At 40.0% G+C, this 27,633-nt stretch overlaps 1 protein-coding gene across 5 annotated transcripts in view; it reads left to right on the plus strand.

The window, feature by feature from the left end:
* The window catches only part of slit2 (slit homolog 2 (Drosophila)), a 96,991-nt gene that overhangs the window by 62,531 nt on the left and 6,827 nt on the right, over positions 1–27,633 (plus strand). For 3 of the 5 annotated variants that reach the window (XM_067498866.1, XM_067498864.1, XM_067498869.1), the window contains 25 exons: positions 5,100–5,171; positions 6,068–6,139; positions 7,090–7,161; positions 7,404–7,567; positions 8,014–8,152; positions 10,148–10,219; positions 10,420–10,491; positions 13,010–13,081; positions 13,380–13,523; positions 14,019–14,182; positions 14,536–14,559; positions 17,512–17,662; positions 17,809–17,883; positions 18,148–18,291; positions 18,476–18,619; positions 18,697–18,863; positions 19,019–19,151; positions 20,198–20,266; positions 20,594–20,665; positions 21,511–21,582; positions 21,720–21,791; positions 23,079–23,242; positions 24,387–24,511; positions 25,014–25,111; positions 26,950–27,089. In XM_067498866.1, the coding sequence (XP_067354967.1) occupies positions 5,100–5,171; positions 6,068–6,139; positions 7,090–7,161; positions 7,404–7,567; positions 8,014–8,152; positions 10,148–10,219; positions 10,420–10,491; positions 13,010–13,081; positions 13,380–13,523; positions 14,019–14,182; positions 14,536–14,559; positions 17,512–17,662; positions 17,809–17,883; positions 18,148–18,291; positions 18,476–18,619; positions 18,697–18,863; positions 19,019–19,151; positions 20,198–20,266; positions 20,594–20,665; positions 21,511–21,582; positions 21,720–21,791; positions 23,079–23,242; positions 24,387–24,511; positions 25,014–25,111; positions 26,950–27,089 (2,693 nt within the window). The remainder of the gene's footprint in view (positions 1–5,099; positions 5,172–6,067; positions 6,140–7,089; positions 7,162–7,403; positions 7,568–8,013; positions 8,153–10,147; positions 10,220–10,419; positions 10,492–13,009; positions 13,082–13,379; positions 13,524–14,018; positions 14,183–14,535; positions 14,560–17,511; positions 17,663–17,808; positions 17,884–18,147; positions 18,292–18,475; positions 18,620–18,696; positions 18,864–19,018; positions 19,152–20,197; positions 20,267–20,593; positions 20,666–21,510; positions 21,583–21,719; positions 21,792–23,078; positions 23,243–24,386; positions 24,512–25,013; positions 25,112–26,949; positions 27,090–27,633) is intronic. The other 2 variants (XM_067498865.1, XM_067498868.1) reach the window with 1 other exon arrangement.

Consider the following 27,633-nt stretch of genomic DNA (forward strand, 5'->3'; position numbering starts at 1 on the left):
TACAGTCAGATTTTCTCAGGAAAGCTGATTTCTTAACTGTCATGTAAACAGGAAAGCTGGTTTCCCCAGGTAGTTTTCTGAGGGAGAGCACCAATTTATCTGCTATGTATACATGTAACCAGGTTTCAAATCTGTTTTCTCCAACTGTGCATGTGCATAACAAAAGGTTACAGACAGGAAAACGCAGCTGAGTGAAAGGCTGAATAAAAGGAGAGCCGCCTCACTTTTAAAACAAAGTCTGTGAAGTTTTAAGTAACATAAAGTGCCTCAAAGAAGCTCAAACAAGTCCATTTCCCCCAAGGAGTTTTAAAATTCCAACAGTTTCCGTTGTGCATTAGCTGTGTGTGTCTTCTCTTTTCTTCCTTTCTCTCCTCCTTGCTGTGACTCTACTGCGACACTAACACACACACACGGTGAAAAGTCACTAAGCAGCGTTTTTTGTCACTACAGTTAAATAGTGCGAGTCAGGCTTCCAACATAACTCTGCTGTGAAGGAGAAATCGAGTTACTCTTCTGCTGCATGTAGAAGTGCATTTCCCATAACCAGGTTTCTTAAGTGCATGTAAAAACTGTTTACACGAGAAAGCTGAGCTGAAAGCTTTCTGAGTTACATTGAAACTCATAAAAAATAAAAGCCATTATCACCTATACGGTGTTTTAATGCTGCCAGAGTCACAATTGGGATTGAAATCTGATTCATGTTTGTCTTGGTTACAAAGGCTGCCCTGTCTGGAGTTTGTGCATTGAGGTGTCAGTCAAATCAGTACAAAGACTGCAAATTCATCTGTACACAGTATATACCCAAACACATCTAGTTAGCTTTGTGTCAGTGACAGGATGCACAAGAGATTATGTGAAGTTTTAGTAATAAAGGCTACCTAATTTGCAGTCTCACACACACACACTGCACCTGTAGAGATCTAAGTACAGTAAATCCACATGTTGAAGCATCTTTGAGCGAGACACTTAACCTCAAATTCCTCCAGGTTATATCAGAACCTTGCACCAATATTATTGTATGTGTTTATAAATGATTAAATTAGATAGAAAATATAAAAAGCTAGACAAAACAACTATGTAAGTGTAGTCAGTGATGATCACATAGGCAGTGTGTGGTAATATGTCTGTTTTTCTACTTACTCCCAGTGTGCTGACAGTTGTCAATTTACAGCAGTCCGTCTGGTTGTGTGCATGTGTCTGTCTGTGGGTGGGTATGTGTCCTCTTTCACAAGGTTCCTAACTTAGCAGCATGGTATATTCCTGTGTGGCTTTAATACCTCCGGCCCCTTCAAACAAACACACACACACACACACACACACACATGCACCCACACAGGGCTCAGCGGGAGCCTCTTTTAATGAAGGTATCCTACCAGTTTAGGCACAGGGGCAGAGGTGAGGGGTTAAATCTTGGCAAAGTCCAAAAACAAGACCAATTTAGGAGAAGAGGAAAAGACACAGACAGAAGAATGAAAAGGGAGAGGTCAAGAGAGACAAAGCTACAGAAGCAAAGACTAAGAGAGGCAAAGAGGGGCTTGGGTGTCCACCAAATTATTTTATTAAAGATGAAACTAAATCAGGTGCCCTGGTGCCAAACTGAGGAAGAAAATCCACTCTTAAATCCCTAAGATGTCGATTTCCTAAACAGGGTAAAACTATTCACAGTCTCTTTCTCTCTCTCTCTCTCTCTCTCTTTCTCTCTCTCTCTCTCTCTCTCACTCTCTCTCTCTCTGGTGGTCTGAGTGATGAATAGGGTTTAGAGTGGCCTCCTGCTCTCCCTTAAGAGCCCCACTCTCACCCAACCTGCCAATCACATGTGTATGCATGTATTATGTCTCTGTACATGCAAACTTGTTTGCACATGGGTGTGCTCTGTTGCTGTAGATCACTACACAGACAGTGGGACATGAAAAATCAATTTCCAATCATCCCAGTGCTTCCAAAGATAAATGTATATGTCAAACATGCACACATACACAAACACACGCTGTACTACTTCCCTCCTCTCCAGTGGTTTGCATTACAATATTTGCAACAGAGTAGACTGCTGTTAAGCGTGCATATAAACATACTCTAACCTAAGATTCGGTGACCATGTGCTGTCATTTACAGTGAGGTTTGTCTGCTGCCTAAAATGTAGACAAACTGTCAACTCCTCGTATATCGCACATTAACAGGTTTTCGCTGATTTCTACACCTGATAGGTAAAATAGATGCAGACTACATAAGTAGAAGTTACATAAGGATGTGTGTGACTGTAGGTTTTTATAAACAGCAGAGTGAGGCCCAGTTTGAATTTTCTACCACTTAATTGAGGACACTTTGACAAAGTGAGAATGGTCCTCAGATTTCTTTCAATCGCTTAAAATGCTGTTTGAGGCTTAAGACTTGTTTTTGGGTTAGGATAGAATTAGGTTCAGATTAGGGGTAAGAGTTAGGGTTAGGTTTAAGATGGGATGGTTAGGGTAAGGGGCTAGTTAATGAGTTATGAATGTCCTCATTTGATTATGGCCACACAAACGCATGTATGTCTGTAAATGGTCTGCTTATATAGTGGTCCACAATTTTGCCTAACATTTGTAGAAGGTGCTCACCTACCTACCAGGAGCAAACTGGGGTTCAGTGTCTTGCCCATGGACACTTGACACACAACCAGATAGGACGAGGAGTCGTACCTCTGACTCTGTGTTCCACAGTCGCTCACTTGTATGAGTGTGTGTTGCTTTAAGAAACCTTTTCATTGTATTTATTTGGTTTAAGAGTTCCAGTGGTAAAAGCAGTGTGGCTGTTTTCCAAACCTCCCCAGTCATGTAAAAACAGTATCAGGATACACTCTATTTGATTCAGACCAGCCGCTGTGTGTGTGTGTCTGTGCTTTTGCACATGCATACGCATAAGGAGATGCACACATGTGTTTGTTTTGTATGTGCAAAAAAAGCCAAGGTGAAGCCTCCTTCATCAATCAATTTCATCTAGCTCTGTTTGTAAAGCCTTATTGCTTTTTTATTGACTGATCCCAGCATAAAATAACACTGGAACCTGATGTGAACCTGCCATACATCTCAGAGCCCATGTATGGTTTTATGTACTTACAGTATACAGTACCTATTTATGTATTAGAATATTACATTGAGCATACATGCACAGATGAACTTATAAACATGCAAGGAGCTTTGAAGAGCATCTTTCTATATAGTCAGTGAACACATTTTACTGGGGCTGCAACTAACAATTGTTGTGCCACCTTTATTTTCCAGGAGCCCGAGATGATGTCATCCGCTTCCATTTTACCAACAATCGAAAATCCAAGAAATACAGTTTACAGGGATTTAAAACTAAAACAGAGTAAAACAGTGAAATTGTTTAGGGCTCTCAACTCTTTTGACCTTGTTGCTTGGTAAAGCAAGACACAATTATTATCATCCTCCTAACAGCACATTTTACAATAAATTACATTTGCATAAATTAAAAAATGATCACAATGTCACAATGACTGACAGCCAGTTTCAAGAAATTAGTTTAGTCATAGTATCTCTACCCTGGGGATAGAGAGGACAGGAGGAGACATGGAGGAAACACCTTTCCAAAGCTTTGTGTCATTTTTGCAGACTTGAAAGCTAATTCTTCTGCTTTAGCAGTCTGAACATGTTCATCACGGTCAGTTGACATAGATGCAAAACAGTGAGGTCCCTTTTACCCAGGACCCCTACTAACATCTGTCCCTTTTCTGTTAAGCCAAGGTTACCAGAGACAGTTTGTCTGCATTGTGTCTGCGTGCTCCTGCTGTCTCATCTGCATCAAAAGTATGCAGCAGCCTGCCTTCTCAGGCTGAAGAGGCTTGCGCTTGTACTTTTGACTATAAAAATCAATATTGTAAGTTGGAAAGTATTATCAGCAGCAGGAACAAGTCTACAGCAGCTCAAGGTTCTCAGTCTTTTAAATGCTTCATTTTGTCTTAATTATTCGCAAGATATATTGACTGCAGCTGCAAGTTTGGAAGCAGCAGGTGGACGTGTGTGGATGATACCTGCTGTGCTGATTATACAATCACAACCACAGGAATGTGAGGAATATGGCTGGACATTAGCTGTTAGCTGATTAACATGGTGGAGGTCACGGTGACACAGTCAGGGTCAAGAGCTGGAAGGGTAAAGGCAAAAGGTCAAACAGTCTGTCTGGAACTTAAGTCTGTATTGGCGGCGGACGACCATTTAGGATGTCTGAGTATCCCCTTGGGAAGTTGAGACATTTCTTTGATGTCAACATGATATTGTTAGCTTTTTTATACCTGAATTTCATATTCTGTATTATATCTGCATGTTTTAAAAAGCTGATCTCATTCTTATTCTCTGCTTTACATCACAACTTTTATATTTGCATGTGTATGCGAACAATGTGAACACATCCTTTGCGTGTGTCCTTCTCAAAACCAAGTTATTATACAAACCACTGATAGTATGACGAGACTGCAGTCAATTTAGTTTTTTTTCTTTGTTCCACGATGCAGCTTAGTTAAAGTGGCTGAAAATTAAATCTCTGTAAATCCCAGTGCTCATGCACACACACACACACACACACACACACACACACACACACACACACACACACACACATATCCATCACTAACTCCTTAAAAGCAGAGAGGAAGGAGAGGGGGTGATGGGGGCAAGGGAGAGATGAGTGGGAGTGATGAGAGGAGTAACAGAAACCTAAAAGGGAAGCAGAGGTCACTAGTGCCCCCTTCAGGTTGCTTTAGCATTTAAAACCCGTTTTACCTGACTTGGATGGATGTTCAAAGCAGACAATTGAATCGCGCCTGGCACTAGATACGTGGACACTTGTCAGAGGAAGTGTTTTTTGTGTGTCACTGAGAGATGAATAGAGACAGCTGATTAAATTTGGCAAAGGAGTGCTCTGTGTCCAAGGAACTCAATTCAGCAGATGATCTATCCTGCTCTGAAGTTCCCCTGCTGCATTTTGGTGATTACATCAAGTACTTGTGCTGCAAAGCATGTGGCTTTCTGACAGCTTGGCTGTAAGTCTCTCTCACCTTACATTATCCTTCTCCCTTCTTCTCTGTGTCTTTTTTTTCTGTACAGTGATCTTAGCGAGAACCAGATACAGGGGGTTCCAAGGAAAGCCTTCAGAGGAGCAGTGGAGATCAAGAACCTGTAAGTTGCACTTTTGCACTACTTTCTGTGCTTGTGTGTGGTGTCAGCCTGCGTGCATGAGAGAAAGAATGTGCATGCACATCTGTCACTGACGTTCACCATGTTTGCAAATGTGCACAGCCTGTGCATCAATATTTTATTGTGTTAAATGTCATGTGCCTCCTGCTTGCTGTATTGACTGAAGCTGTGTGTGTGTGTGTGTGTGTATGTGTGTGTGTGCGCGTGCGCGCACACATGCTGTGGATGTCACGCCAGTGGCATTTCTGCTGTTTTTTCTTTTTGTTTTCCTTCAGTTATAGTAATGATGATTGAAGATAATTGTTGGTCATTCCACAAGTAAAGTAATTGCCCGGCAGTAATTCTATAAGTATGGATTTTTCTGTTTTGCTGCATCCTGTTTTTTTTGGTTTTTTTTGTATTGCCTTCCAATTATTGTAAAAGAACAGAGGTGTGTGTGTGTGTGCATTAGTATGTGGGTGACAGCACATGATTTACTGTCCTTATGTCTTAATTAAATTGTTTCGGCAAAGCGATTCTGTGAAAAAGAGAGAGAGAGAAAGGAGGGGGAAAGAGGTAAAGAGCAGTGCATACAAATTAGACTTCAGATAGAAAAGAGCAAGAAACGGGGATTGGATACAAAGATGAATATGATGAGGAATACATCTACAAAGAACAAAGAGCTCGGGAGTCAGAACTAAAGCAAAAGAGAAAGTGAGTGAGTGTCTGGGAGACAGAGAGCGGTTGTAGATGACTTTGGCCAGGGGAGTCAATGCATTTTCATCTGTAGCTGACTGTATGACTTAAATTTCACCTGAAGATATCCTGCAAGACCCCTTTATATCCTTAAAGCCTCCTTTTGTCTTCCTTTCTTCTGTGTTTTTCATGTGTACATGCAGCCAGATGGACTACAACCACATCAGCTGTATTGAAGATGGAGCGTTCAGAGCATTACGTGACCTGGAAGTGCTGTGAGTACCTGTTTATTCAGTCTCCCTGCTGAAAGCAGCAGAGGACTGAATGATAAACACAAAACAGGGAATATGGGATATGAAACGGCTCATTCCTTCACTGACCTTAATGTCTTGTCTCTAAACATTTGAAATAACCTCTGCCTAATGTTGTATTGTTGTCATCATGTAATTCCTTAAAAAGTCCACATGTAATTAATATCACTGAACATATCTATTTTCTGTTTTATAGTCAGCCTTGCTCGACTGACAAGCTTGTTAATGGTTTTTGATTGATACTAATTTTCACTAATGTCAAGATTTTAAATGGGAGTAGTGTTCTGAAATCTAACAAGACATCATTATAATTACTTATATTTAGTGTCTGCTGTCATACAGTACCACTGTAGATCAGAGTACATATCTTAAGCCATGTCAACTTTACTGGCACCCAAATTTGACATTTCCCATTAATCTCTGTCATCCAATGTACATAGTGTGGTTTCCTTAGCTATCAAATACTTTTTGTTCCTAATTAAATGAAAAACCTTTTATGAGTTACCAAAAATGCTGGTGCGCCTATGTTACTGTCAGTTCTATCGAGACACCAACTGCGTATCCTGCAGTCTTTGTAGTACAAAAAAGAATAAAGGGATTATATTCTAAAAAGAAGCATGTCAAACACTTGGTTGGTTTTAATCAAATGAAAAAATGATAAAGGTTCAAGTAGCTTTACTGGAGAGTTACATGACAGATCATTTTTGAAGCTAACAAGGTGCTACTTTTCAAACACTTTATTTAAAAAGACAGTTTTATTGCCTCTCAACAGAGTTAAAAAAAATTACACAGATTACATAACAGTCAGCAGTTAAATTCAGCTGTTGATGAAGTCAATTCTATGTGATCATGTAGAACAACCCAGTGAATCTGTAGCACCCATCAATGTGTTTCCCACTCTTCTCTCTCCTCAGCACGCTCAACAACAACAACATCAGTCGACTGTCCGTAGCCAGTTTCAACCACATGCCAAAGCTAAGGACCTTGTAAGTGGCTCCGCCGAGCATTCGCTACACATTACTGCCCCGAGGGGAAGGATTCCTCTCATCCATGCCCATTTGTACAATTGATTGATCGATCTCTACTTACACTCCTCCCTCCCCCTCCCACCCTGCTCTTCTTTCCCCATCCTCAAACGTATTATTTCTCCTCTCCCTTCACTTTCCCATAATTGCCACGTACCCTCCCATCCCTTATTCTCCATCCACCGCATCCCCTCTGCCTTCAGTCGCTTGCACTCCAACAACCTGCAGTGTGACTGCCATGTTGCCTGGCTGTCAGAGTGGCTGCGACAGCGCCCCCGTCTGGGCCTTTACACACAGTGCATGGCCCCACCGCACTTGAGAGGGCACAATGTGGCTGAGGTGCAGAAGAAGGAGTTTGTCTGCACAGGTAGGCAGAGAGAGGGTGTGAGGTGGTGTGTCTACAGAGCTGTTTATTTGGTTTGGTGATAAACATTTGCTTGTTACTTTGTTTTTACTCTTCTTCTTATGCTTATACAAGATGGAGATGAAGGCAAGTATTTATCTTCTTTTGCTTAAGTTTTGCTCCAACTCCACACACTGCATTTACTGAATTATGTTATGAACATTTTTGTTAACAATTTTAAGTGACAGACCACCTACTGCAGGAGTGTTAAAATACGACTACAGATAGCCTAGGACCTTTTCACATTTAAAAGCAGTATCTCCCTCACACCTGCACTTGAACAATTCACTTGCTGCTGTTTCCCACTGTTGTTTTTCTTCACTGAGATCTGCCAGCTCCAACATTGTTCGCCTGTGGGATTTACACCAAGCATAACCTGTGGATAATACTGGCCCTCTGTCTCTGTGTAGGTCACCAGTCATCATCGTCTTCCTCCTGCAGTGTGTTACAGTGTCCAGAGTCTTGCACCTGCAGTAATAACATTGTGGACTGCAGAGGGAAGGGACTGACAGAAATACCCACCAACCTGCCTGAAACTATTACTGAGATGTATGTATAAATGCAGGCAAATCAGTTCACACCCAAGTAGTCATCCTGCTCTACTCTACATTCATTCATACTGCAAACAAATACCTGCATTCACACTTGGTGCAGTGATATTTCTCTTAGTGCTTAACTGTGCTTTGCTCCATTTTCTTTCTTTGTCTGTTTTCACCTTTATACTTCACTTCTATCTCTCTGTGTGTGGTGAAATAAAACCACACATCTGTGAAATGAGAAAGCCTGGTCGTGCAGTTCTTCTCTTCCTAAGAAAATAATGAATGGGTGGTGGAAAAAGAACTGAGAGATTAAGCTCAAGGACAAGACAAATAGTATCTCTATATAAATTCTGATCAAAAAAAAAAAAAAATCACACTCAGCAGATTTAAAGAGATGAAGTATCATGCACAACTATAGAACTGAGAGCAGAACTCGGTCTTGAGACAAAAGTTGGACTCGGACTGCTCTGTGACATGACTGAAGGCTATACAACAACTTATGTCTGGTCTGGTAAAATCCTGGAAAAAATTAATAGCATCATAAGGTGGGTTTTGCGTAATGATAAATGACTTAAAGGAATTAGTGTCAACTGTGTACCAATCTTGTTAAAACTAAACTTTGACTGGAAAATATAATATAATAACAATGCAGTAACTGTAAGTAAGGGCTTCAGAAACATAACACATAAAGATTTGAGATTGGAAATTTTGTGTGTTGCCTTTTGACTTGACCTGAGACCTGATTTGATAAGAATTTAAGAGTCATTTGATTTCTGACCTAACTGAGACTTCCTTCTGGCTTCAAAGCTGCTTTGACAAGCAGTGGCTTTTATGGCTGCATAGAAAGCATTTCATCCTTGTTTTTCAGTCATATGTCTTTAAACAGTCCAGCTGCCTGCACACACTGCATTATGTTGTGCATTTTGCTCACATTATTCCCCTCTAAGTGTGACCATAAGCATGTTTAAATGCAAAATAATATTTTTCTGCCTTTTTCTTTTTTTATCCCCCTTAACCCCAGTGATCTGAGGGTTTTCATGTCCATGCAGAGCTGCTGCTGCTGCCGTGTTAGTGTGCTGCTCATATTAAGCCTCTGGTGCACAAACACAGGGTCTGAGTTTACTTGAACTGATTTGAGATTTGAATTCTTCTTTGAGAAAACCTTGAGAGCTGAATAGTTCCAATTCATCTGATACCTTCTACAACACGACAAAAAACTGAAACTGGACTAGTGCAGATATATTTTAAATCAGGATACAGATATTCTATCTTGAGACAGACTTTTTTCGACAGTATTACTTGACTTTAGAAATGCTATAACAATGCTTTGAGACTAGATTTAAGCAAATGTAAAAAAGAGTGAGATTCAACTTGTACTATTGTAGAATGACTTGAGACCTGCTTTGATAAAATTTGACTTGCAAACAAATAAAACCAGAATACAATACAATCCAGTGCTCCTATGCAACCAGTCAAACATTTTAGTACAGATGAAAGGTCTGGAGTGGAGCTGAACAGAAGAGAACAACAAATTGAAAACAAACTAATTTTAGGAAAATATTTCACAATCTAATGCTTGGTTTGCAAATCATGTTCCGCCGCCTTTCTTGTCACGGAGACTGAACATGTGAAATGTTTAGAGAGTTTGGGCCGGCTTCCTTTTTTATTTGCCCCCTCTCACCCTTTTTCTCTTTTCTGGCCGGACTTGATTTGCTTGGACCTGACTGCCGCAGAGTCACGCTGGCACTTAATGGAGCACTTCCCAGATGGCTAAGGGTGTGTGTGCTTGTGTGTACGTCTGACTGTTAACATGTTAAAAAGGGCAAAAGATCAGAGAAATGTGACAGACTCTGGCACTGGTCAGCAAAGCGCCTTATCTAGAAATGTTCTGCTTAGCCCATAGCCCCCGGGAGAGAGCGGCAGTCAGTGATACAGCAGAGATAGGTGTATGATAAGAGAATGTTAATGTCGCTCCTCAATTGTCTGTGTGTATGTTTGGTTCCAGACGACTGGAGCAGAACGCCATCAAGGTGATCCCAGCTGGGGCCTTTTCTCCTTATAAGAAGCTACGCAGGATGTGAGTAGATGAGGAGATACATGTATTTTGCATCCTGTCAACCATCCACAAAAACATAAACTTGTGTCCTGTGTTTGCTTGTGTTTCACTTTCTGTGTTCTTCTCTCTCTTGCTGGCTCTCACTGTCTGTGGCTCCCTTTCTCTCTGCTTCTTCTTTCCTTTTGATTTTCTTCTCTTTCCTTTTTTCTCCTTCTTCACAGAGACTTGAGTAACAACCAGATATCAGAGCTGGCCTCAGACGCCTTCCAGGGTCTGCGCTCCCTTAACTCTCTGTGAGTCTGTATGTTTGTATTTAAGATGCAGTTAACGCAACGCCGCAAAGCACGGCTCTTAAATCTTATGAGGAATATCAAACCTTTAACTGTTTCAAATTGGTTCAAAATACACCTTTAAACTTGTTATATCTTGTTTTTTCACTTCTGTTACATTAACGCTTTACTCACCAAGTGAAAGTTATTTGGAGGAAAACAACAAAAGTGAGCACACATCATACCTTTATTATTATCATGGCTGGCTAAATAATAAAATATATTAGAGTTTAGGTTCACATTAACATTAATGGCTTTATCGGCTATTCCAATTACAGTTTGTTGTGATCCTTAGATTTTTCTTACATGTAAAACAGAAACAACACAGCGACTTATTTCCTGTCAGTAGCAATAGTTCGCCTACTAAAGGACACATACAAAGGACCTGTTTTATATTTTGCCTTCTTTTCTGCTACATGCGTGTGGCTTTCTCAGATTTTCCCGCAATTTTCTAATTGAATTTGCAGTATATGGAAAAAAATAAAGGCCAAATCCATGAAAATGAGAAAGCTTTAACTTGCACTTTCACATTTGCAATACAAATAAAATTGTACCTACATTTCAAACACCACAGCATTCCAAAGCAGGTACAACATATTTATATCCATATTTAGTAGCTTCCACTTGGGCCCTAATGACAGGTTGGACCATTTGCTTTGCGTGTGAGGCTTTGAATAGCAGGGATGAGATGTAGAGTCATTTCATGAAGGAGTTATATTAAGGTTTCCTCTCTCCAATGTCAATAATTTATAAATGCTGAACTGCTGAATGGAGGCTTCTGCCACCTCATTACACATTCACCACAGAGAGAATGGGACGCACACACATTCATGCTGACACATCACATACAATGCGGCTTTCAAACGATGCTGCACCGCGTGTTCATTGTGTGTCAGTGTTTGGTGTGAAAGAATGTAAAGACTTTAATGCTGTTTGTGCTTTTGTCAGCGTGTGTGTGTGTTTAGGAGACTAAAATTTTCATTTTTGTGCAGCTAAACTGCAAAGCAGGTACATTTTTGCAGGGACCATATTCACCGGCTGGATTACGTTCAAATGCTACATATTTGTTGAATGAAGGAAATGGAAAAAAATTACTATTAAGTTCTTTAGAACAGGTATTTCTGGTTTAATTTTGTAGAAGTATAATATTTTAAGAGACAGGATTGGATAAAGTGTGTGTAAGAAACAATGAAGCGTCCACTCCCTGTATTGTGTGTTTCCCAACCTCAGGTCTCTAAGGGACAGCCATTCAGCACAGTGAAATACAAGGCAATCTAAAACACATGTCTGCCTACATACACACTTAAACTCAGTTTGGAGCTTAAAGATGACTGATAATTGCATGTGTGCATCTGAGGTATTTGTTTGGGCAAGGCGGTGTCAGTCTCAGGCTTGACCTGTTTGTGTATGTAATCTGATGTATTTATAAAAAGCTTTTCTCTGATAACAGCGTGCATTCCACACCCTGTAGCTACAGCCAGATTTATGGAGTTTTTTTTTTTGTCATTGTGACATTTAGATGAAAAGTGTTCATAAGTAGTTATAGTTTATGTCCTGCTGACGTGCAGCCAGGTGTTGGCACAAAGGGAGAGTCAGTGTTTTTACTCTCAGTGTTTTATTGGTGTATTACCTGGAAGCTGAGAGAAAATAAAGGCAAGGTTTTGTAATTTTTTTCTGGATGTTTCTGTGCTCTCTTCAGTAAAGACTTGAAGTCCCACTCTTTGAGTTTATGCTGCAATAATGAATTGTCAACATAACTGGAAGAACTGTAAAATTTCTCTTTTACTTTTCAGCTGGCAACAGCTCTGATCTGAGCAGATAAATAGTCTAAGTTTGATATTTTTAATCTCTTACTTTAATGTACCACAGGATCCGTGTGTGCATTTTTCTTTATTTACTTTATAGCTAGTTTTTCTTGAATAAATCCTTTTAAAACAAATTCACCTGTTTGTAAATGTGTACATGTATTAAAAGCATATACATAGGTTTATTATCAACTGAAAATAGAACAAATGAAACAGTGTGTAGTGTTTTCCTACTTTTATTATCAGTGTTAATACTGTATTTTTATTAAATGTAACCACTGATTATGGAGCCATTCTGCCACAGATTTGTACAGTAAACTTAAATCCTTTCCTCCCAAAGACTGCTTATAATTGAAGTTTGAATGCAGCATTTTTATTGGCACGCTGTCAAGACTCATGGGTACTGCAGTTTGTCAGCATTAACAGAATGTTAATATTAGGTAAGAGTTACTAAAATTATACCATTAAGTACTGCAGCAATCGATTGATTTTACCTTTTAACTCACAATTTCATTAAATCATCTACAGTATGAGAAACAAATGGTACGGAAACAGAAAGTAATGGGATACTTTTGGCTTCTTGTACAATATATTCTCAGTGTTAATATTAATACTAGCACTGGATAATGTGTAGGATCTTATTCATAACTTATTACTGTAGTGCTTGTTCTCCACAGGGTGCTATATGGGAACAAGATCACTGAGATTTCCAAAGGACTGTTTGAGGGACTCTTTTCTCTGCAGCTATTGTGAGTGTGCACATCCACCCACTCCCCCCCCGAACACCCACAGACACACACACACACACAGTTAGTTAGTTTGATGCAACAAAGAGCTCACATCTGCACCTCATTACTATTCTGCTGAAAAGTGCTTAGCTGAAACATTGTCATCAGAGTGGAGACACCGTGATTGAAAGCCATCATCACTGACCCGTAACATTTGAAACACTCATTGAAGAACGATAACAAGATAAGCCTTCATCGTCCATCTCTTACTCTTTCTTTTTATCTCTACCCTTCTCTGTCTGTCACTTCTTTCTCTCAGGTTATTGAATGCTAATAAGATAGCGTGTCTGCGTGTAGATGCATTTCAGGACCTCCACAACCTCAATCTGCTCTCATTATATGACAACAAGCTTCAGACCATCGCCAAGGGAACCTTCTCATCACTAAGAGCCATACAAACACTGTACGTTCACACACACACACACACACACACACAAACACACAAAACCAGACTTGTAGTAGTACATAATACAGGGTGAAACTCAATAGTGTGACAGTAATCATCATAACTTTGCATCTGAAAATCTAAAAAATCAATAATATTTTTGGAAATGAACTGATTAAAGAACTATATATTATTTTATTTTTTTATAAAGCAAGTTTTGTTTCCAGCTTTAAGAACTATATTGAACATTTGCGCCAATTTTCCAATTATAGAGGTGCAAACTATAAGCCTATTTCTTCACTTTGGAGTGCCTCAGCAAAGTTACAGCTAAATAAAAAAACATTCTTATTATAGATCTTTGAGTGAGGTCCTATGTTTTGCTCTGGTAATAGACATGCATACACATGAGTTTATTAAACCCCTTCCAAATGGTCACAAACAAGAATTTTCTGTGACCATATTGAGGCTCTATTGTACTGATAGCTTATGTATGTGTTTGTGTGGGTGTTTCAGCCACTTAGCCCAGAACCCATTTATCTGTGACTGCCATCTGAAGTGGCTGGCAGACTACCTGCAGGACAATCCCATCGAAACAAGTGGTGCCCGCTGCACCAGCCCCCGACGGCTCGCCAACAAACGAATCGGACAAATCAAGAGCAAGAAGTTCCGCTGCTCAGGTATAAAAACAAGTGCAAACACTGCTGTTTATAACACAATTCTAGCCAGTGCAGATGTCCACGCTAATCTTTTCCCTGAGACTTATTTTTATTTCTAATAATTTACAAATGATATTTAAAGCAAACTGTCCCTTCCCATGTTCTCCTGTTCTCATTCTGTGTATTCCTGCTGGGCTTTTTCCTCAGCCTCAGTTTCCTAACTCTAATTCTCAGTGTTAAGTATTTTCTGACATCCACGAGTTTACACACACATGCACACACATGCACAAAAGGAAAATCAGTGAGGACTTTGATCTAGTCAAGTCTTTTGCTCCTGTGTTGTTTTTCACTTCCACTTTCTGTCTCTCCATTAGCTAGAGAACAATATTTCATCCCAGGTACTGTACATCAAGCCTGTGTGAGTGTGTGTGTTTGCGTTTAAGACACTCAGTGCACGAATACTTCACTCTCAACACCTGGAGTGACTTGCCCTGACTGACACCTTTTGAATGCCAAGACATTTTTACTTATAATGGTCTAACATTGTAATGCATCACGTCTAACCAGACACGAAATAATCACAATCTTGTCCTTGCACTGGGTTTTTGATGTCAAACGTAACCTTGACAGTAGAAGTAGAAAAACAGTTGGATTAACAAGCTTAGGTCGCTGTCCGCTGTTTTTGAGAAATTAAAGTACTGTACATCGGTACAACGATCACAGAGACTACATTTAACACCAGTCCTCCTCGCTTCTTAGCACATCTAATGATAGCTAATATATGAGCGTGTGTCCGAAAGCATCTGTGTCTATTTCACCCACTGCAGAACATCAAAAGGTCACACAGTTACTGTGCTCAGGGGGGTGCTGGGAAATATGTAAATCAGACATGCATATGAGATCAGTAGCAGGGCTAAAGGCGGTCATTACTGCAGCAGCACACAGAGGAGGCATGGTGTGTTGTCGATGAGAGCACGCTTGTGTGTGTGTGTGCGTGTCTGTGCGCTCTTGCTGCAGTCATTAACTTTGCTGCTCACCGGGGGGACAGGGGTTTCAAAGCCCAGATACCACATACGGGGCAGAACTGAATAATTTAAGAACATTTGCATTTGGAAAGTTTAATAAACATGTAAAATCTTGGTATCATGACATAGATCAATACAGCTAAAATCCTCTAGTTTGATTCGCATCATGTCCCCTATTTCATGGTGTATTATTTTGGATGCTATCTAATATTTCTGTTTGAAAAAAATCTCTTCACTATGGGTTCTAATTCCAGTTTTGTCCCTCCAACCAAATCTTGTTTTAGGCTTACAGAGTACTGCTGAAATTGATGTAAATTATGTAAATCTGCCCTAAACTAAACAATGTACTTGCACTTGTGAGAGTTTAGAACTGGATTTTATTTTTTATTGTTAATAGACATGCCATTTTTATCTGGCAATGTCGAAGAAAAATAAATTTTGAATCAGACGTGCTTCAAGCCAACAAGGCCAGTATGTGTGTTAGATAAAAGCGGGCACCCTATGTCATGTTATGCCAGCCCGATTCTCACTATTCACGAGTCATTACCCCTTTAAATAATTCACTGCCTGGGGACTGAGCACGAAAAAATTGCACCTTTTTTTCTCAGATTTTCATCAGCTTTTTCCCTCCTGTTCAAATAAACGAGTGAAATCCCTTCTTCTTTCTCCTACTGCCTCTCTCACACACTCAGGAGTACACCATGTCAGCTGTAAGTAACACACACATACACAAACACACACGAATACCTCCATCCCTCGTCCCTGAGTTGGCATCTGACCCTTGACCTCTACCACAATGACCTTTGACCCTCTCTCTGACTCCTTCTGTCTGTATACAAACAACAACAATAAGGGAATTCATATGATGTACACTTTATATCTTAATTTCTTTTAAGTGTGTGTGTGTTTGTGTTTGTGTGTGTGCGTGGGTGTGTGTGTGTGTGTGTGTGTGTGTGTGTGTGTGTGTGTGTGTGTGTGTGTGTGTGTAATACCCACATTTGTCACATGTGTGTTCCTGCAAGTCAGGGCGTCTCTTGCCTTCAGTGCTGCTGTAACTCTCCTCCCACTGTTGCTGCTTTCCTGTGTTACATCTGTGGATTTTAGATAACTTTAGATGCTCCAGTCTTTTTTCCCCATCTCTGCCTTTTCTCAATCACATTACTGTACTTTTCCTATGTGTCTGATCTTATCCTCTTCTCCTCCTCATACCCCCTCTGTCTTTGTTTTAAGTGATACATTTTTCATACCAAACTGGCTCTAGTGCCTTTCTACCTCTCCTCTGTTATCTTACATCTTTCTTGTTCGGATTCTTGTTGGGTTTTTTGTATTCTTGCCTTTACCTCATCTCATCTCCTCTCATCCTTTACTTTCTTCTCCTGTCCTACTCTCTCTGTCCGTAATTTGCATCCTTTGCTTAAATCCTTTCCTCTCCATTCTTCTTTTCCTTATCCCCCTCTCACACCCCTCCCCGCCTATTCACCTATTTTACTTCCTCATCCTCCTCTCCTTTCCTTCCATGTCCACTTGCCCCTCTCTCATCCTTGACTTTTCGTTTTCCTCCTTCTCTCTTATCCTCTTTAGCTCCTCCTCTTCTCCCTCTGTTCTTCCCATCCCTGTGTTCCAGCGGAGGAGCAGTCGGTCAGCAGGTTGTTCCTTTGTGCTTGATCTAACCATGTGACTGCCAGGTTCCTATAGTGGAACATGGTTCTGTCAAGCACCATGGAACGGCCCTGCAAACCCTACAGCATGGCCAAGACACAAGAGACGGCAAACTCCTGTTGTTCCCCTGTAACCTTTGTAAATGTGGGCTTGTGTGAGATAGAGTTGTTTGAGAGAGCCCTTGTAACTGTGCAGCATGATAGATGAGTGCCTGTAAGCATTGTAAGATGTGTGTAAGCATTTTTCTGCTATGATCTAATTTTTGATGCTGTTTTATTGGCACTGTGGTTTCTAACACTAACAGTTGCTTTGTAGTCTGACAGGACTAAAAACTCCTCTATGTGTATGTGTGTTTGTGCTGACAGCTTGTGTCTTGTGGACAGACCGTGATACAGTACACATGCAGCATTTTGAAGTAAGGCTCATGGGAAATGCTGCTTATGATCACGATCATCTGAAGTTTTTGAACATGTTTGGTTCATTTTGACAATTCTCAGCTCCAAGAATTAGCAGCACAGCCCCTCTGTAATGTTTCAAAGTTGTTCCATTGTATCATGAGCTTCACTGCGTCCATCTGGAGTGTTTGTGTTGGAACCAGTAAACGCTGGGGTTTGACTGTTGCGCAGTGAGAGCACTCTGTGACGTTGCGGTTGTCATTGTAACCAGGTACTGAGGATTACCGCAGCAAGCTAGGCGGAGACTGCTTCGCTGACCTGGCTTGCCCCGAGAAGTGCCGATGTGAGGGCACTACGGTCGACTGCTCCAACCAGAAACTCACCAAAATACCAGATCACATTCCTCAGTACACCGCCGAACTGTGAGTCACGCTAGATTCATCTATTACAAAGTGCGTCTGTGTGAGCTTTAGAGAAACCATTGCCCTTCATCTCTTCCTCCTCTTTGTCTCTTCTGTTGTTGTCTCTCTCTTTGTCTCTGACCACCTTTTCTCTTTTCCGTTTTCAGGCGTCTGAACAACAATGAATTCTCTGTGCTTGAGGCGACTGGGATCTTCAAAAAGTTGCCTCAGCTGAGGAAGATGTGAGTCAGACGTGTTGTGAACGTAATGGGAACAAAGCATCATAAGTAGTTTTGAGAAAGTCATATTCAGGTCACATATGGAAAGCTACAACATGTTGGCACAGAAGTGAAAATTAACTCTATTTCTTGCTACATATCATACCCGCTCCTAATCCTTATTCTGTCTTTGCTAATTTCCCTCTTGCTGTCTTTGTCCTCCTTTTGTCTCCCTTTTCATTTTACTGTGTTCTAAACTTTCCTGCTCCTGCCTCCCTCTCTCTGCAGCAACCTGAGTAATAACCGCATCTCTGACATAGAGGAGGGAACATTTGAAGGAGCCACAGGGGTCAATGAGCTGATTCTGACCTCCAACAGACTGGAAAACATACACCACCGTATGCTGAAGGGACTGAGTGGCCTCCGCACACTGTGGGTACACACAAAAACATATGCAATTGCATTATCACATCAAACAAGGTCCTGCACACTGACATGTCCACACAAATATTTGAAAGACATGACCATAAAGCACAGGCTTATATGATCATAATTGTTCTTTCTTTCTGTAAGACACACACTCAATCCATGCTCCTTTGTCTGTGTTTGTGAGTAGTATGTTAAGGAGTAATCGCATCAGCTGTGTGAGTAACAGCAGCTTCGTGGGATTGAGCTCGGTGCGTCTCCTGTCACTCTACGACAACCAGATCACGTCCATGAACCCCGGAGCCTTCGACACACTGCACTCCCTGTCTACACTGTGAGTGAGAAATATATGACACACTCATACAGATGTACGAAATAGGAAATACAATAAAAAAACTCTTTCGTCTTCAGCAACCTTCTGGCCAATCCTTTCAACTGTAACTGTCACCTGGCTTGGCTCGGTGATTGGCTGCGAAGAAAACGCATCGTCACTGGAAACCCTCGCTGCCAGAGTCCGTACTTCCTGAAGGAGATCCCCATCCAGGACGTAGCTGTACAGGACTTTGCCTGTGAAGACGGTGAGATAGAGCAGATGTACACTTAAGCTTTTACACGTAATTCTCTGCTGCATCTGCAGCCCTTTAGTATTTGTTCCTTATTACTGCGCTTCTATCACCTCCTTCTATCCTCCTCTCTGAACCACTCCATCCATCCATGCATTTATCCTAAACAGGTAACGATGAAAACAGCTGTTCTCCAGTGCTGAGGTGTCCAGCCGAGTGTTCCTGTCTGGACACTGTGGTGCGCTGCAGCAACAAGGGTCTCACCACTCTGCCCAAAGGTTTGCCCAAAGAGACCACCGAGCTGTGAGTTCAAGACCCATATTCATAAATATCTGTATTACACAATATCTACAAATAATGTACAAATAAAAGCAAGTTTAACCTAATCAACATAATTTAGAGTTTTGAATTGTGGGACAATGATGATTTGCATTTATGTAAAAAAAGCAGTTGCAGGTCAATTCAGGTTTTGCTGTGTTAAAATTGTGTTTGTCCACTGAATTTCTAATATTTTATTTGTCAATGTTATGTAGACAGCTGCAGATTGGACAGCATATTCTGAGGACAGTTAATCCATAACAAAGGTCAAAGTTGGTGTCAGTTAAAAAGATGGGCAGCTCATTAATGCTAATAAAGCAATGAGGTCTCAAGTCAGATGTTGATGCCATAATACTCTGTTTGTATATGGAGTTGGTGCCATTGTAGCATCAGTTGTCGGCCATGAAAAAGAAAACTAGAGACACATGAGACAATGCACCTGAATTAACAGTTTAATTTAGTGGTGATTTTGTTGGTCAGACTGCATGTGTAAAGCCACACAATAGGGTTTTATTCCAGAATCTCCTCTCAACACACACACACACATACACACACACACACACACACACACACGCACACACTTATCCCTTCACAGGAAAAAATTGTAGCTCTCAATTAAACAATCGACACAGAACTTGGTGGTATTTTTACCATTTTACCTTTTCTCCTTTAGGGAAAGTGCTTTTTCCAATATTAACAAGAACTTAATTATTACACTGGATTAATAGCACATTGTTGCAAAGTGAAGTGGAAAGGATCTCGGTGGTGCATGTGTGTGTGTCTGAGAGAAGGGGAGAGAGAGTGAGGGCATACTGTCTGGGGGCGCATGAGGCGATAATAAACTCCAGTGTTCATTACGGCTTTAGCAGTAATCACTGCTCACACTGCTGGAGATGAAGAATTTCCCACATGGTTAAATAACTTCATTCACCCTTCTCATTTACCTTCGTATATCTTCAAAATATGTCTTAGTTCCTTTCTCCTTTGTTTCCAAACCACCTCTCCCTCTCTGCCTGCTCTCTGTCTCTCAGGTATCTGGATGGTAACCACTTCACTCAGGTTCCCGTGGAGCTCTCCAATTACAAACACTTAACACTCATGTAAGTTTAACCCATGTGTACTCAGCAGACATATATTACAAACATACATACATGAGTTTAAATCGCAAATCAGAGGGCTGCAGAGTTGCACACACAAATGATTGTGACTTGTGTACTATGCTTTGAAAACTGAGACTAATGGACTATTTTTCTGTCAAAGCTCTGTGTTGTATCACTGCATATGTTACTTGGTTTGGCCCTGATGTGGGCGTGACCTGAGTACAACAGAGTAAAGAAAAGTATTGTGTTCGACTCTTAGTCGTAATGCATGTGTGTTTACGCATGTGCTGTGTGTGTTTTATGTATTTGTTATTGTTTCCTTTTCAGTGATTTGAGTAACAACCAGATCAGCACGTTGTCGAACCACAGCCTCAGTAACATGTCTGAGCTGCTTACCCTGTGAGTCTGGCTTTAAATCAGTCCTTTTGCAATGTTTGTCTGGTGTTAGTGAGTGTGTGTGTTTGCGTGCGTGTGTGTGTGTGTGTGTGTGTGTGTGTGCGTGTTTGTGCGTGCCTGTGCAAGTGTGTGTGTGTGTGTGTGTAGTTCACAAGTACAAAGAAAGTAGATGCCCTTGATAAAATAAATGCGATAATCAAAAAAGACTTTACTCATTATATCATCCCAAGTGGATACTGTAGTACGTGGGCCACCGTAAGTGACTCATGCGAGTCCATGAATGAGTTGTTTCTTTCCCACTGTTAGCAAATAAAATCTTTTTTATTCGAAAGCAACTTAGTCTTCAGCCTGAAACAGATGAAAAATGTCACATCACAATAAAGAAAGCAGAAAAGCTAAATTCACACAAACCACTGCAAAAACAACACTCAATAGTAAATAAAGCAAAGACAAAACAGTGAAGAAAACAGCCCGTCTGCTACTCCTCTACAATATTTTCTGGCAGTAAAATGTGACCTAAAAGTAAAGTGTTTACTGATGTGCAGTGGAAATGTGATCTTGCTTTAAATAAAGGTTTACAGTAAAATATAAAAATCTGGTCAATCTAAGCATTTGCACTTTTAGTGATGATTGTTTGTGTTTTTCAGACATATATAGTTTATGCATTTGTGTTTCCAACTGAATGGACGTGTTTGTTCCGTCAAGTGTGTGGATTTGTGCTTCAGTGTTTGCTTGACAGTCTTGCACTGTGGAATGCAGTCATAAACAGAGTTATGCTCTTGTTGAATATGAACCTACTTTAAAAACAAAATGTCATAATTTTTGACATGTTTATTCTGTGTCGAAAGAATACTGAGCTACAATCGCCTGCGGTGCATACCAGTGAGGGCATTCGATGGACTCAAGTCTCTGCGTTTGCTGTAAGTATTTGTCCCAACTTTGAGAAATATGTTGAAGTGACTCTGTAGTCAGGCTGGTGCTGAAGAAACATCTAGATTTATTTCTAAACTCCTGTGCCTTTTTCTCTTGCTTTATCATTCTCTCGCTCTTTACTTAGATCTCTCCATGGTAACGACATATCGTTGATACCAGAGGGAGCCTTCAAAGACCTGTCAGCGCTCTCTCACCTGTGAGTAATACACAGTCTGTGTTTTTGCTACAACTAAAGACATTTAGAGCTTATAGAACATTACTGCAAGAAAATAATCATTTCTCATCATCTGGAAGGGAAAATGTTTAGTGAGGCTTATCATTTAAACAATCAGAATAAAAAAGTATCAGAAACAAACCCATTTACAGCCACTCATTTTCTCTTGCACTTAGTTTGTTAAATTAAGCTTTAGAACAACAGTCTACACCTTTTTCAGAAATATGGCTGTTCCTCTTCTGTTTTATTGATCATTCTGTCAAATATTATATGATATAATATTGTTGGTAAACTCCACTAAATATTGGATCTTGGGGCAAATCTGCTTTATTGATTTTTGCAAATTTACAGTCCACCACACCTCCTGAGGGCTATATATATATATATATATATATATATATATATATATATATATATATATATATATATATATATATATATATATACACAAAGAGCACTGGCATTGTATAAAGTGAACATCACTAGGATCAGCATCATACACTTTTAGCTTTTTGCTATTTTTTATTACAGTAAACACAAATGTAAAGGGTTTTAACTTCCATTTTAATAAGTACAGTACAACAACACAGATTCTTCTGGGGGAAAAACATATATAAATATGTAGAATAGTCAAATAATAACACCAAGATTTAGAATTATCTCTGGCAGAGGTTGGAGTTGTGGTGGTCAATGGAGCAGCCAAGGATGCTGCCATTAAACTATCAGAGAGTAAAAGATAATAGTGACAAATGTCTGGGCATAAAAGCAGCACTCTATACCTGCTTAGTTGTCAGATATAGTAGTAGCTGATGAATGAACCAGAATAAATGCTGGTGAATTAATGCAAGTTTCTGTGCTTTATTGGTAAACTTTAAAGAAAATAAACTCTTATTAACTTTCCTATAGCTGAAAATGGTTAAGAAAAAAATTCCAGAATTTAACTACAATTGAAAGCTAATCTTTGTTTTTTAGCAAGTAGAAAAACTATTTATGAGGAGTGTATCAAGTTTGACATCATGAGATAGATGCTCCCAACAATCTCCATAACAGTTATTCTTGGCAGAATTATACCACAGTTTCCCACTTACTGTAATTTGACAGTGATGCTCAACTGAGTATTTAGTGATGTGTATTCTGTACTTTTGTCTCTACAGCATACTCCATTACATTGTTTTTTAAAATCAAACAGTGTCTCTAAGGTTTCAAATGCCGACTTTTGTTATTTTGACTGAACATTGCTTGCACTCTTTCCCTCCCTCTGACTGGCAGGGCTCTTGGTGCAAACCCTCTGTACTGTGATTGCCACATGCAGTGGCTTTCAGACTGGGTAAAGAGCGGCTACAAGGAGCCTGGCATAGCCCGCTGTGCCGGCCCAGGTGACATGACCGACAAACTGCTGCTTACCACACCCTCCAAGAAGTTCACCTGCACAGGTATCTACACACTTTAACACACACACATACAGTACTGCAGTAACACACTCACATCCCACGACAGATACGCATTAGCAACCAGCTTGTGTTTTAAATACCCATAACCAGTTTATTAAGCATCCGTACTTTAAAGCAAGATGAGCCGGTCACCACAGTTCCATCGGGCACACACTTGATGACATTTTACTATTTACAAATCATAGCTGTCCAATGAAAACCATGCATTGAGTTTTTACACAGTTTTATGTTAAATAGTCTGAACACACAAAAAAGTCATGCCTAAATTTGGAGATACATGACTTTCACAGAACAAAATTAAATGTTAATTAAATAAAAAAAACTCAAAAATCCACATAGTTGCTTGTGAGCATCTCAGCTGGCTCAAATGAGAAAGTGCTGCTGTCTGTTGACATTTTAACCTTATTTTATCACTTTAACTATGAATACATGACTGAAACCTATTTTTAACCTAATCTAACTGACGAACTGTAGACGTCCCGGGGCCTTGTGGTTTTCTAGTGCCAGGTAAAGTAGCCAATCATGTCCCAATACTTTCTCCTCAGTCTCACCTTCCCCAGCTCCTCGAGACAGTCCCACTCCTGTTTTCCTCATCGTTTGAATCCTGACCAGACTGAACCACTCTGCTTCCCGTTCAGCCCTCATGTTCTGTCCAGTACCGCGTGTGCCAACTGTTAAATGTTAATGTTCTGACATCGATAATGGGGATATGTGTGTCTTCTGTGCACGCCATGGTCCTGCAAAGAAAATCTACCATCTTTCTCAATCATAATCCAGTAATATGACATCATCTTACCTAAACTTTTCCCATTCCATTTGATATTGACCTTTAATTAATCAAAGTACAAATTGAACAATATTTTTTATGGAATATTTCATATAGTTCTAAGTATATAAGTTATAATTCAGTTTGTGAAAAAAACATACACAGCATACAAATTACAACCTTTATCTCCTGTAGAAATTTAGTTTTGTTAAGATGCAAGATATATGCAGGTCCCTGATAATGCACAAATGTCCGTGTGTAAACCTATGTATTCTGACTTGCAAACCATTATATTATGTTAATAATCTTTCATGTTTTTATTTGTTTGGGTGTGTGGGTTGGTGTGTTTGTATCACACAGGCCCAGTGGATATTAGTATCCAGGCTAAGTGTGAGCCCTGCCTGTCTAACCCCTGCAAGAATGATGGTACATGCTCCGATGACCCTGTCCACTACTACCGCTGCACCTGCCCCTATGGATTTAAGGTACACACACACAGAGTATGGAAAACAAAAGGGGTCTTTTGCATTTGTTCAAGCATCTCACCTAACCTGATTTAACCAGATTTAACATCTGTAATTTGCAAGTATTACTTGTAATTTTGACAAGCTTTTTTCATCCATCTGTGGTTTAGTATCCCACACTGACAATCACAACATGAGCACTGGTGGTTTAAACAATGTAATGTAGCACAAGGGTTAGCATGACCACTCAGTCTGGGGCTACACAGCACCATATGCAGCACAGTGTGTGCAGTTGTATATACAGTACAATGAATAGACTACACTGATAAATACACTAAATGTTTTATGTTTCTATAACAGTAGATACAAATACATGGCAATTACAATAAAAGAAGCTATTGTCTTTTGAACGCACAGCATTGTATATGTGTGTGTGTGTGTGTGTGTGTGTGTGTGTGTGTGTGTGTGTGTGTGTGTGTGTGTGTGTGTGTGTGTGTGTGTGTGTGTGTGTGTGTGTGTGTAGGGCCAGAACTGCGAGGAACCGATTCATGCCTGCATCAGTAACCCATGCCAGAACGGTGGAACTTGCCACCTGAAGGAAGGAGAAGGAAGCAACTTCTGGTGAGAGGCTTAACTTTTTGTGACCTTCATAGATTTTACTGTTGTTCCTGTATATGACGTTTTCCAGTCTTTGTCATTTCATCTGTCTTAGGAAGTACTACTGCATTAGAATGTTTAACTGTATAAAGTTTGTACCACTTGAAGGAGATTTCTAAAGTCTGAAAACCTGCAACCTTGATTTGCATATTTGTCTGTGCCATAGACTTCCTTTGTCAAAGGCTCTTAATCGGCATAAGCTTGTATAGCAGTAAGCCAGTAAGTTAACTGTGTAGTGGTGTTATGGCAATTCTTAACATTTGGACAGTCATTCTTAATTAATATTCTGACAAAGTGTTTTATAATGTAAAAGCATGCCACGCAGTTGAACAACCATGGCGGTCTCTGGCACAGATGAACAATCCAAATCAGGTTGCAGACTGACAGATATTGTATGTGACTCAAGGGAATTTGTTCTTGGTTTTAGTGTCTGTATCTGGATTGTTGGAAATACTATTAAATTATAAAATGACTGAAGTTATCCTTTCACAGAAAGTCTGAATTACACAGTGTAGGAGTGGAGTTAAAATACATAACCATTGTTTAGTGGCATTATGGAAATCATATCCAGTCTTTTTTAGAACTTTTTTTAGACCAAAAGTCAAGATTATAATAGGTATGGATGTATTAATTTTAACATTTCTTTTTTAATGTGTCTCTTGGGATTTCCCCAATTTAATTGGTTCAATGCTAAATTGCCCATTTAAAAGTTTGACTGGCAGTATGTTACCTCCCTCTCTGAACTTCACACTGTCACATTTTTTGTCATGAACAAAGCTCAGTAGGAAAGTCTACACATTTAAATAAACACAAAGAGTCATTTAAGCCATAAAATGTAATGACAAAAGTAAAAACACTCAAAATGTTTTTCTCTGGGTTCTCAGATCTCTGTAATATAGGTGAGATTGTGATTATAGATATAACTGGTGGAACTGAATGTCACTACTGAAGTAGGCACTTAGGTGAAACACGCATAACACATCAGATAATAGATACAGTATCAATAAACCAGTAAAATTGTGAATATTGAGTAGTGGAAACAGCACCTGACCTCTGGACCCTCAGTGGATAATTCATCAGTGATGCTGCACTAATGACAGGTGGGGTTTAATTTGCAAGAGTTAAATGGCTCAGGGGACCAGTTTTGCCCTTAGTTTGTGCCTGAGCTCGACCGCCCTGCTGGGACAATTTCCTTCTCTGCATTAAGCTGTTTAGTATTAACAGGAGGGAAGCTAACGCCTGTCTGCTCACTTCAGGCAGATTTTAACCACCCACACAGACAATTAGACTAGCCCAAGATCACAGCTCCTCTGGATTCTCTTTCCTTGGTCTATTTCTGTCTCTTCTGTTGCATTTTCATTTCAGTCTTTCTCTATATGTCGGTATTTCCATCGTTATATACTTTCTTTTCCTTCTCCGGCAAATCGAGTGAATATTCATTGTGAAGGCCTGTCATTGACTATAAAATGGGATATTAATCCACCAGAGTGTGTGCTGAATAAGAGCTCTTTATTAGACCCATAATATACCATTGTGTGTCTGTTTGTGTGTGCGTGTGTTTCTGTGTGTGTGTGGGTGCGCGCACACATTTGTGGTAATGCAGTAATAAAGCTGAGTAGTATTTAGAGAGTTAAGGCACGTTCACATTAACAGAATAATGACTCTCCACTGGGGAAATGTAGATGCAGCTGACACTGCTGTTATGAGCTGCTTGCAGGAGCAGCTTTTGTGTTTTTGCATCCCGAGGTCCCTAAGATTTTCTGTGTACGGCCTTATACGTGTTTGTCACTGCGTGTTCTCAGGTGCGTGTGTCCGGAGGGCTTTGAAGGTGACGCGTGTGAGATCAACATTGACGACTGTGAAGATAACGACTGTGAGAACAACTCTACCTGCATTGATGGAATCAACAACTACACATGCATGTGCTCACCAGAATACACAGGTAACACATAAAGTGTTGTAAGGTTGGAGTTGTCACTGGTGCCAAAGGAGTTTTTACCCATTCTGTATTGTTTTTTAAATTAAATACAGAACTCCACTCCATAATTGTTGCATCTAAATAATTATCATGGCAAACGCCGTGAAACAAAGGCTCCAGCAGGTGGATACTAACCAGCTAAATCTATCCCAAGATTCTTTGCATTCCAATGGGGCTTAAAACCTCAAATTTTCATAAAAACATATTACATTATGTAAACTAGCTAACCATTAGCTCAGATAACAATCTAAGCTAGACTGCCACATTTCAATGTGGGGAAGGAGGCGTCGCCTGACAGCTTGTAATGGGTACGTGAACAAAGACGTCTCTGTACTGTGTCCGAAATCAGAATCTAGAATTGAAAGGAAATCTGCTCTCTGTGATTAAATTACATGTACAGTATTTTTATTATTTTATCACAATGTGTGACCCTGTATAGTTTCATAGTGGTCATAGCCGCATACTGCCGGTCACTGCTATTTTTCTACGGAAATACCAATGCTATTCC

The sequence above is a fragment of the Channa argus genome, chromosome 3 (assembly GCF_033026475.1).
Source record: "Channa argus isolate prfri chromosome 3, Channa argus male v1.0, whole genome shotgun sequence".
Taxonomy (NCBI): domain Eukaryota; kingdom Metazoa; phylum Chordata; class Actinopteri; order Anabantiformes; family Channidae; genus Channa; species Channa argus.